Source organism: Conger conger, chromosome 10 (assembly GCF_963514075.1).
Source record: "Conger conger chromosome 10, fConCon1.1, whole genome shotgun sequence".
Taxonomy (NCBI): Eukaryota; Metazoa; Chordata; class Actinopteri; order Anguilliformes; family Congridae; genus Conger; species Conger conger.
Window position 1 is genome coordinate 26,999,666 of NC_083769.1, and position 12,325 is coordinate 27,011,990.

The window sequence follows — 12,325 nt, forward strand, 5'->3', positions numbered from 1 at the left end:
AGGGTGTAAGTACAAATATAAGGATTGAGGATTTTTTTTTCTTCTTTTTGTTGCTGTACATCCAAAGGAATGACAAAATAAGACTGTTTGAAATAAAATAAAATAAATAATAAAAAAAACTGGGAAAACAATCACCTTCCACTTGGCTTTGGCAAAGTTCTTTTCAATTTGGGCACAGACACCATCTTTGATATTCTTGTCTGAAGCAGCGTTCCCAGATATCCTGAGGATCGACAGACCAGCATATTTTAATTGAAAGGGCAATCTGACATATGCATGCTGTTCAAATGGTGTATGCAGATATGAGTAATTTATGAACAGGCTTGAAGGATTTTATTTTTGATTATGCTTGACCTTTATTTATACCAATCCTATATAAATAAATTATGTTTTGAAGAATCCAGTAAGTCCTGTTTCAACAGAGAGACATATCCTAACTTGAATGGTTGTTTATAGTCCATTGACAAACTGCTTGATAGAGTAAAAAGGCTACTTAGAAGGCTAATTAGACACAATAATAATTTTCACATAATTAAATGGAAGTACAAAAGAATTGCAGTATCTGGCAATCACAAATGTGACCAAAATATATTTCCAAATGTAATGAATTTTGATAGTCATACTTCACTAATGCCATTGTAATTACAGTCAGGTTTTAATATTCCTCAAAGCAAGACAACACATTTTTTTATATTTATTGCTTTAGTTGCAAATGAAAAATGTATGAGATGTAATACATTAAATTGGCCACAAACAAATACTGCACTGTATGGTTGGAAAGATGTGTTTTGAGGAAAGATAAGACTTGCTCTGTTTTCTGTCATTCACTCATAGTATGTTAAGTCTGCAGTATGTTTTTGTACCACTCATGGTTGATGGCTTCCTGCGCAGTGAGTCTCTGGTCCTGCTCCACTTCCATAAGACCAGCTACTAGCCCTTTTGCTACAAAGCAAAACAGAAACAGTAGTTTTCACTCTGTCTGATGGTGACATAGGCCATTTTCTGTGGCTAAATTGACTTAGTTTTCTTAGTTAGTGATTCACAAATATTCTAAGCCCACTAAGTGAATACCTTTACTAAGACTTCTGGAAAATGTATTCTTCTCATGGATCCTATGATCCACTTCAACCCCTGTCCTTCTGCCTCAGCTATTTTTAAGCAGTACCTGAGTCTGAAATGTCATCCCAGTAAGGAGAGTCAAACTCATAGTCGCCTGAAAGAATCTTCCGGAAAAGGTTCTTGTCGTGGTTCTCGTAGTCATCATCATCAGCTTCATCATAAAATGGGGGATTTCCTGACAACCTGGAGACAGGGGGAAGGGGGTATGGGGAGCAGATTAGTGGGTGAAACCAGGTCCTATGATCTTAAGCCACCTTGTTCTTTGAGTTGGCATCATAACCACTAAACCTTGAACAGCCTATCCCACATTCAACACAAAAAAGTAATGTATACTTCAAGGGTAAAGGCTGGCCTGTGTTTACTAACAAGGCATACTCACAGTATGTACATGATCACTCCAATGGCCCAACAGTCAACTGGCCTTCCATACCGCTGTCTTCCTACCACCTCAGGAGCTAGGGGAGGGAAAACAAACTAAAGTAATAATCAACAATACCGCGAGCTGACATCCTCAGTGCAGGCATTTAAATTTCTCTCACCCAGGTATTCAGGTGTTCCGCAGGGGTCTTTGATCAGGCCATTCTCAAGTTTGGCCAGGTGGAAATCACTTATCACAATCTTTGAGTGCTTCAAACGGTTATAGTATACCAGGTTCTCCAGCTGAAACAGCAAGTCAAGAAACACCTCAGCTGTCCCATTCATATTTCTAATAGACATGCTTAAGTTATTAAAAATAGAGTCTGCATGTGCTGATGATACCTATGGGTGTCATCGGGTTTCATAATGCAATCCCACCAATCGCCACCAGGTGGCATGCTGCATACTCTACCTTGAGGTTCCGGTGGACAATGCGTAGGGAGTGCAGGTAGGCCACTGCTTCCAACACCTGACGCATGACATTACTGGTGTCCCGCTCTGAGTAGTAGCCCTGATCAAGGATCCAATCAAAGACCTCTCTGCCCGTGGCACTGTGAGAAACATAGAAGCAAGCAACATGCTGTTCCATAATTCATCTTTCCCAGGTATTCTTCATGAAAGATGGTTGGTTGCATTCTATGAACTATTCTTTCATTAGAATTTGCTGTATATATTTTAGTTGCAACATATGAATGAGCACTATTTTAAATTATTGTGATTGCAATGTAAAAATTGGATACAATTACAAAATCCTAGAGAGTGAAGCCTTATCAAAGACACATTTAAACAATGAGAACATTGCTCCATTACTGAACAAAAACAGCCCTCCAATCCTAAAATCACAGTGTGTGGCAGTTTCCAATAAATGTAATGTGTCCCAAGTCCCATAAAACAGAAGGGAATTTTGGGTATCTGAAAAATAAAAAGCTTTATGGCGAGTTTAATATAGCAGTCATATCAATCAGTTAGGCTACATTAACTCAAGACACAAACCAAAATAGCCAAAATTGGAGCTCTTTCAGATCCTGCAGTCAGACACACTTACAGCTCCAGGAACAGGAAGTACTCTTTCCTGGTCTCAAATACATCTACCAGCTGGAGTATATTAGGATGTTTGACCCTGCAAAAGAGAGGGAGAGTGAGAGAGAGAGAGAGAGAGAGAGAGAGAGAGAGTGATGCTATTACAATTACAGTAGATGGATGAGCGTCACAATTTATTTATTGGATAATCCAGATTAGCAGACCCATCAATTAGAAATTATTGGCTAGAATTCAAATTGCATTTTTCATATTTTTCATAAATGATCTGTAATAACAGGTTATAGCAGTATAAACTCACATCTTTAAAATAAGGACCTCATTCTTGGCAGCTTTCCGCACTTTTCTCCCATCCCTTTTCTGGAATTTTTTACAGGTGTACATTTTCAACGTGTTCTTATCCTTAGCCCTGAAAATCTCACAGAACTCCTCCCTGTGCAGAGGACACAACATAGATACACAAAAAGCATACAGCACAGAAGCATCTACGGAACGTGAAATATGTAACATAATGTAAATGTAATATGACAACATAAGTACTGCATGGAGAGTACTCACGATTTAACAATCTGTCCCAGGTCATACTTGTCTGTCACCTCCGAAGGACTGTTGTAATCCTTCTTCTCTCCGAATGTTAAACAGCTGAATGGCATGGCCACTCTTGCCCTGATGGGAAGGGAGAGATCGCTTCATTATCACACTGCTACACTACCCCACCACTCCTGTCCTGAGTAGAAGAAGGACTGTCACACACACAACCAACAAGTAAGACAGTGTCATCTCATTACTTAAAAATCTGTCCTGTCCAAAGATTTACACCATTTCCATATTGTGGCAGCACTCCCATACAGAAGCAGAACATCCACAAACAACACACAACATATCACTATAATAATAATAATAGATAATATTATAGTTCAATGTATCACTCCAACTCAGCAATCATATCCTTCAAACAAAATATTCAACTGATTGTAATTGAATGAAACTGAATTAATCCAACAATATGATATGGATTCAGATATAGCAGCCTGTCTTAATGCTCAACCATGGGATACTGAGAATCAAAAAACAAAGTGTTTGTGTGTGTGTGTGTGTGTGTGTGTGTGTGTGCACAGCTGCATTAAAAAAATGTCCAGGGAAATAAATATGTATATGATGCCTTTTTATAAAGTTTTCAATGTGTTTATTTTCACACTAAAAATATTTTGTTGTTTCCTCATGAACTATTCAGTATTCACCCTGTGCTTGTAAAGGTTTGATTTCTGTGACGGGTCTCGTTAGAGTTCAGTGTCAGAAAGTCCGAAAAACTTGTGTCTGCCCTCCAGACGTTCCCCTCCTTTTCTTTTTAGCATAATTAAAATTAATTCCCCAGGCAAAGATTCTTCCTTCCCTTGTGGAATGTTCCAGAAACTTCTGTCACAGACAGGGTTAATGTGGCTCTCAAATGTGCATAAATAAATTGAATTAATCCCGAGAGTGTGACAGTGGTCAGCTGGCTCTGTTGAGGCGTGCCGGTTGAAAACCTTCATTTCTAACCAGGGTGTTTTAGCTATGTTGATGACTATGTTCCAGCATCCAGAGTTGATCCCAGCCAACAAAGGTTTTTTTATTCAGGTAAAACAGAGAGAAATTATTGCAGCAATCTGTTGTCGACCACCTACAAAAATGAGTTATTGACGACTGAGGGAGACTGTCCCATAGTCACATATATGTTGACATGATGACATTATGAGACATTCTGTCAGTGTGGCATTATAAAGAAAGTCCCATTCATTCAGCTGAATCATGAAGATCTGCTTTCTTCTTCTTCTTCCCATTCAGCAGTGAGTCAGTGTTTTATACAACAGTCGTGGCATTGACCTTTCCGTACTCTTTCTCTTTCCTTTTCTCCCTCTCTCTCTGTAGCAGAATACTGTCCTGAAATCATATGTGCAAAGAAACCCTTATAGGAGTAGCATTTTAATGAATAAAGAGCTCACAGATATTACAACAAATGGTTGAGAAAAAGAAAACAACCATGGGCATTTTGTGTAGCCCTGCAGTCACTTTGAGCCAAAAAGTCTTCATTCTGGTTCCATCTCACTTGCCAACTGGCCACAAGGAGGGCAACTGAAGAGCATATCCACCGACTAACTTTCGATTGACTTCATATTTACATATTTTAATCAGGGCAGCCAGGATGAAATTCATAGAATTTAAAAGGACACACTCAACTTTCAGATATCAATGTTAAAATGTTGATTTGACAGAAAGCCAACCGCACTGATCATGCCCACAGAGCATATGCATGGATGTAAACATTGAAAAAATGCAGAAAATTAGGGATATAGTCTCTGATGTGTCTGTGGTATTTATATACAAAGCTTAGTCGCCAGCTTGCCCAAACTGCGCCATTTTTGTGGGACTAAAAATTTATATCATTCAATCAATTTAGTTTTTATATCGCTCTCTTCACACAAAAGTGTCCTGAAAAATTAAAATGATTAGCAAAATATAAAACAAGGAGCAATTCAGGCAGTTATATTGTTAAGGTTATTTGTGTCTAAGATTACATCGAAGTACAAAGCAGCCAATTTAGCTTGTTACACTGTAATAGTAAATAATAGTATACTACAGTATGGCTAGTAAAGGCCTTTTTTGTATAAACTGTGACCTTCTAATCAATATGTTGTTAAACCGGCAGTCAATGTAGTGATTGTGGAAAAAAGTGATGTGTTCTGACTTGGAAATGCAAGTGTGAAGCTCCTCTACATCTTTCTGGCTGGAAATGAGATGAGTTTTTTGTTATTATAAAGTCTCGGCTGTGTGTTATCGGAGTGCCAAAATGTCAATAACCTAAGTCTTAATTCAAATTATATTGGATTACATTGACGAATATTTCAGAAACATCAAATTTTGATAGATGGTGCTTTGGTCTAATTAGGCCATCTCTGTTTCACCAGGTTTAACTTCAGTCAATTTGTTCCTTGTGAATGTTTTAATTTCAGTAAAGGATGATGTATAGAAAGAGAAGATATAGCTAAGACAGATTCAGTCAGAAAAACATACATTTGGTAATATATACAGTACATGACAAACAGCACTGATCCCAAAATGGACTCCAGAGGAACACATATAATAACACATATAAAATAGTTCTTAATGATGATAAAACATCAGCTAAGGTGATAACATGAGAGATCTGGGAAAACATATGATGACAATCACTCATGGGCCTTCCCAAGTGACTGCAACACATTGTTACAGCCTAGAATACAAAAATAATCCAACATCAGGAAGAAGGACAGTGGGCCAATAGCAATTAAAACAAAAGAAAGTCTGCATACTACTGTAATGATCCCATGATCAATTATTAAAATAATACATCAATACAATATACAATCTTTCAATTATCAGGTAAGCAGACCACCAGAAATGGGGGTGCTATTTCACGTGGTCTGCGTAAGTGAGCACAGCATTATGTACATGAGTATATATTTGGCAAACATTTTTCATTTATTTTTATCAAAGTAAATATAAAAAAACTCATAAAAGTCCACCTTTCACCAGATAAAAAGTTATGGGTCTTAATATTTATTTTCAAAAGCAGTCCAAATAAATGTTATTCATGCTGCAAAAGATAAGACAAAAAAGCATGCCATATGCCTCCTCCCTGCAGTTAAATATCTGTGCTAAGGTCACAGCAGAGGCAACATTAAGCAAGAGGAACAAATCTAGGGGAATATGCAATACATAATGAAGTGATGCCTGTATCCCCTCTGTTTGTCACTATGCCCCACTCAGATTTCAGGCTAACCTCAAATAAAGAGACAGAGAACTGCACCATATTATGTAGTCTCCATCACTCTGACAGATGACCTTCCCTTCTACAGATGGGCTGTTCTTTATTGAATCTGTAAAAGTACACAGTGTGAGCGAGTGACCTCCGGATGTGAACACTTTCCGAGTGGACAGAATTCAGATGATGCCCTTTCTTTTTGAAAGGCCCTTCCAATGCAGTGTTAACAACAACCTATACAAAAGAGACAGCATGAAGGCCAAGTGCTGGCAGCCAGGCTTTGGAAAATGAATGCTCAAAAACCTTCCTATTCAATAATATTGCATCCATGTTTATATCAGTGAAAAACCAGTGGAACAAAATAAAAGAAAAAGTACTTTTTCTGATTTTGAAATCTATCTATCCAAAGGCTAACTTAATGAAAATGCTGAATGATGTAACACACAAACACACACACACACACGCATGCGCACACACACACAGATTATGTGTTTTACATCAAAGTGTCTAGTGAATCAGCAGTTGTTTCTTGAGGACCATGTTCTTCCATCATCTACATCAGCTAATGCAAAGGCACCCTCCAACTTTTAAGTTATAGTAAATATATTAATACATGCAATAATCCCCTATTCATTTACAAATTTAAAACTGAATTAAAATGGCATTTGCTTATTTGTTATTTTTCTTACCCATTAATTTATTTTTCTTGAGTCCCGTGTCACACACCAATAATTATACTTTCTCATGAACACCTAATTAGCTGTACATCAAAATGTAACAGTCATCTAACCCCCTCTCTGCCAGAGGAGCCCCCACCCAAAGATGTTAAATATTTAACCTGCACAAATACTTAGTCTGCATCACACACTTGATGAGCCAAGCAAAGAATTACCTTGCAACCAAGTCATATGAGTGAATCCAATATAGAAAAGGTGACATAGAGGTGACGTTCTTTATGAGAAGAGAGGGTCATATATGGGGTTAAAGGGGGTATAACAAGTATATAAGAGCAAGTTATGAAGAGCTTACATGTAGTTCATGTAATGGAAGACCATCATAGAGTACTTTACTGCTGGTGTTCCTCGCACTAGGCTGAAAACTTCTTATTTTACCCCAAAGTGAGTATAATATAGGGGGTAAAATGTGAGACAGAATAATAGAGGGGATAATGGGGGAATAAGTGCATTGTATGAGAGTGTAAATTACAGAGACCAGCAGGAATGCTGTTGACTGTGTAGTGTATAACATGTGGTGAGATCTAAAAGAAGGGTAATTAAATGTATGGGAAATGGAAGCACCAGGCTCAGAGGAGCCATAGCTTAATCTCCGGATCAGGGCATGAATCAGTAGGGTAGTTAAGATCCTGGATGTTCCTTTGCCAAGAGACCCCAAGGGTCCCTCATTGACGATGACACTCAAAGATGGCCAGCCCTGAGTGATCCTTCTTCTGTCAGAATTTCAGGAGATAATGCAGAAGCAGTTGTGGCTGGGCAGTCACATGCCCGAGCTGTCTCCTCTATGATGCCCAGAGCAATGGCAATCCAGATATAGCTGTCCAATAAGGTCGCTGTCCTTTCACTGTACTTACGCCACTTGTCCCGTGGGCGACAGGATGAACAGGAGGGACAACCAGCAGGTCTCAGCCTTCATACTACCCTGAGGGAGCAGGTGGAAGCTGCGGGTCAGGCCACGGCCACATTCTGGACAGTGTGTCCCAGCAGCCCCAAGAAGCCTGCCACGGTGCTTGTGAGGTCTCACAGCCTCAGGATTCTCTGCAGGCGAGGATCCTGAACCCTGCCTGTCACAACTTCACTCCACTGCAGCACACAGAATGGTGGCTGCCTTTTCCTGTGTCAGATCCCAAACATGCAGAACTTCAGCTTGCAGAGCTGAACTCTCCTGGTAAAGGGAGGCTCAGCAGGGGGCTCAGAAGATATCAGATATCTCAGCCCCCTGAGACACAGGATGTTGACAATCCCCAGGGTTGCCACTGTAGACTTCTTGGATGCAGAGCCTGTACCTTACAGAGTTTCCCCGTATATATGGAATATGTAACAGGGTAGAGAGATAGCCTTGATATGAAAGATAACTTATTGGCTATGGTATAACCATGGCTCTCTGAGAAAAGAGACTATCTCTCCTGCTGTAGTCTGCTAGATAAGGTCAATCAAATGTGTGGTACCACACTAACCCAGGTGCACTAATCTGGGAGTGGCCGGCACATGACTGGGACCCGCAACGTTGGTGGTTCGATCCCTGGTGTAGCCACAATAAGATTCGCACAGCCGTTGAGCCCTTGAGCAAGGCCATTAACCCTGCATTGCCTCCTGCTTAGTCTAATCAACTGTACGTCTGCCAAATGCCATTAATGTAATGTAATGACTAGGGAAATCCTTCTCCCATACATATGGAATTTGTAACAAGGTGCAGAGATAGTCTCTTCACTGTACCATAACCAGTATGTTCTTACACTGTGCTTATCCTTTAGTCTTTAGGAGGCATACTATGGCACTGCTCTCAGAAACCTTATAGGAGTGAACTGTTGATGACAACACTTTGGTCGAACACATTTCTCTGTTCTCACAACCACAGAACATGTTCAGACAGGCACTGGTCCATTATAAAAAGCATTTCAGCAGCAGCCACTTCTGCAGTGTGAATGTGACGTCTACAGCATCAAAGGAGGAGCAAGAGGGTCTATTGATGAACACAGTAAACGCCATGCCTAGTTGATTTCTGGCCAATTTCTTCCCAGCTACAGTGCTAAAGAAGATAAAGACTAATCAAAGTTTAGAGACATCAAAATCATAATTATGACACTCTCAGCAAGGCTTGAAAGCAGAGTGCAAGCTAAATTCATAATTGGTTGGACAATGTCCAACAAAACATGCAAACACAATTTCCTCATCCAGATGATGTTCTGACAAAGAAGCTGAATATATTAGTCTGAGGTTGGTTCTTTTAAATGTGAGTTAGCCAATTCTGCTGACCTAGTCACATACCATCCAGATAATATAAGGATCAGTGTATCAATGTAGCTCATTGACATACTATAAGGTTCAGTAAATCAGCTCATCTAGGTACAAAAAGGATCAGTGAATCTGAATCAGTCCAGCACAGACACCATCCTCGGCATCACCTTCTCTGCAGCTGTGGAAATGAACCAAGCCAGCAAACATGAAGAAGACAATTACTAAAAGTGCAGTACATTAACTTCACAGGGGATGCTTTACTACAACAATCTGCCTTACTGAATTGCCTCAACAATCCCAGTTTCAAGCACACTCCATCTCACAAAATTGCCCTTGAGGGCAGAGAAAAACATTCTGGAGAATCATTAGAGTATCGCATCATGGTTTTTAAAAAGTCAAATTTCAAAAATGGGAATAGGCTCAATATTATTTATGTAAGTCGTTTTGTTGCTGCAGTTGTTGTTGCTGTTGTTGCTGATGTAAATAGTAAATGGTTGGCATTTATACAGAGCCTTTATACAAAACGCTTTACAATTGATGCTTACCATTCACCGATTCATACACACTCACACACCAATGGCAATGGGCTGCCATGCAAGGCACTAACCAGCTTGTCAGGAGCATTTGGGGGTCAGGTGTCTTGCTCAGGGACACTTCAAGACAACAGCTCTTACCACCTGAGCCAATGTCGCCCCCTAAAATGTGTATATATTTCTATATGTATTGCTCACGCTGTTGTGGCTGAGACCCTGTTAATTAGATGGAAAGATCTTTTTTATAAGAAAGGTACTGCAAGAAGAGATGTATAATAAACATGGTGTGGATAGATGGAGTGATGGGGAATGAGCTACTCTACACAATGAAGCAATCATCAGAAACAGCTGCAAGTCATTTAGAATTGAGATAGAGAATTGGATAGTCTCAGACACAATGGGACTTATTATAAAGCAACTGGATCTGGAGAGATCCTCATACAGCACAGCGTAAATCAGATGCAACCATGTATCCCATTAGAGCCGGACCTACGTGCTATAGGGTTGGTAAGCAACTTATGGAGCTCTCTCAGTGCTCCGCTTAAAATGACTTTTCCTCCTGCTTTCATTTTCAAGCCATTTGACTCTGCCAATGTGCAATTCGTGTAGATTGTCTCTAAACTTGCCTTCCATCTAATAAAATGGTTTTAATTAGCAGTGAAGCCATCTGTAGCTCAGAACAGAAAAGACAGCTTTATTGCTCCCAAAAGGGAATGTTTGCTTTGAAGACATAAAATAATACACCACATTTATTAAAAGGAATAATTTCATTTACAAACATAAAAAGACATGACACTAAAACTTAAATACTGTATATCATAATCACAAAAACTATAGACTAGATCTACTTAATAACAAGGACAACCTATAGGGGAGACCCGGACATATTGTCACAATTTTCGCTCTTTCTTAAGTTACATTTCTTTGGCACAATACATCAGAATGGAATAAATGTCATACCAAATGAAATGTCAGTCTCAGGTAAATATTTTGCATTCATTACATTGTCATATCTTATTTCTTAGGGTTATAGATCGTTAAGTAGAGGGTGTGCACTTGTGAACTTGCCCCATCAGTGGGTAAGTTGTCACATTGGACAATCACGTATAAGAACACAACCAAGTCATTGTGGACATATATTTTTTTTGTTTATTTAAAATTCAATAGCGAGGTCAGATCTGGGAGGTGCTAGTCCTCCCAAGAAATGAACAACAGCAGAACACTGTGGCATGTGGCAGTTGTAGTCTAATGTACATATAGCTGACTAATCTAACTCTTCAATCAAATTCACAGTTTTGGCACATATATACAGTCAGTGCCTGGAAGCGGATGATGCCAGTAACTATAAATGACAGACCAATCAGAGAAATCAGCAGAAACTGGAGCGGAAAAACTAAATGAGTGTACAATGAACATAATTCCACAAACATCCTGTCAAACCTCACCTGCCAGGCTCAGCCTCACCCTTTGTTGGAGCTCCCCGGGAGCTGTGCTGGTCTCTGCATCGAGCACCATTAGGGAGAAGACTGGCTGTGTAGAATAATTGGGAGGGGGAAACCGGATCGGAAATCTATTAATTTCAACTCACATTCACATCTGACAGCTGCTCTAAACCATGGGGTATACCAGCCTCTTGGGGTTCCAGCTTAGGCTTTCACTATCATGGGGCTGGCCCTGGCTTCCCCTTCCTACACTACACTGATGCCAATCTGCCAGCCGCTGGCAAGCCACCTCAAGAGCCACTGAGGATGCCATTACAGTGCCGCCTGCAATTTTGCTGGGAATGGAAGCTTGGGTCTGGATTCAAACATTGGTCCTTAACTTTGGCAAACAAATTCATGCAAATGTTTTTGTTTTTTTTACGGCCTGGTGAGTGAATTTGAGTGATTTTATTACACTTGTTAAACTGTGTGTTGAAATACATTTATTAACATTTACATTCATTTGTATGTAATCAAATGTTGATTCTGTATTTGTTCAGCTCAAAGAGGACAGGGAAAGAGACGCAAATACAAATAATCTGGTCAATTCACTTATTTTTCAAAATATAAATAAAAGCTGAGGCTTATATGAATCTCCCAACATACCTCCCATTAAAGTTATTCTCAGTATTCACTGAAACCCCATAACTTCAGGTAAAGAGAAGCCCTTTAATTTGGGGCACCAGATTCGACAATTACTCCTTTCCTCTTCCACTGCACAGCTAAATGTCCTTCCACATTCTCCTGACAGCTTCGCAAGATGCAACTCAGATCTTCATATTACATATTTTAAAAAATAAAACCAATGAGATATACCAGCAGGTTTTAGGTGACTTTTGCAACATGCCCATATGAAAGAAAAGAGACAAAGAGGACAGCAGAGGCAAATTTCTCCCGGAGAAAAAGTTTGTGTTTTGAGTCACCACTCGCTTTAAATAAGGAAGGTCGGCCGCAGTGACAGCTGTTACATTCGCCGGTGCTTTC

The 12,325-nt window shown here is 39.6% G+C and overlaps 1 protein-coding gene across 2 annotated transcripts in view; it reads right to left on the bottom strand.

Annotated features, from left to right (window-relative positions):
* Window positions 1-12,325, bottom strand: part of camkva (CaM kinase-like vesicle-associated a) — a 39,709-nt gene that overhangs the window by 4,196 nt on the left and 23,188 nt on the right. For both annotated transcript variants that reach the window (XM_061257912.1, XM_061257911.1), the window contains exons 2-10: window positions 3,133-3,240; window positions 2,876-3,007; window positions 2,582-2,656; window positions 1,949-2,087; window positions 1,659-1,779; window positions 1,499-1,574; window positions 1,166-1,302; window positions 864-942; window positions 136-223 (exon numbers count right to left, since the gene is read on the bottom strand). In XM_061257912.1, coding sequence (XP_061113896.1) covers window positions 136-223; window positions 864-942; window positions 1,166-1,302; window positions 1,499-1,574; window positions 1,659-1,779; window positions 1,949-2,087; window positions 2,582-2,656; window positions 2,876-3,007; window positions 3,133-3,227 — 942 coding nt within the window. In that variant the 5' untranslated portion in view covers window positions 3,228-3,240. The remainder of the gene's footprint in view (window positions 1-135; window positions 224-863; window positions 943-1,165; window positions 1,303-1,498; window positions 1,575-1,658; window positions 1,780-1,948; window positions 2,088-2,581; window positions 2,657-2,875; window positions 3,008-3,132; window positions 3,241-12,325) is intronic.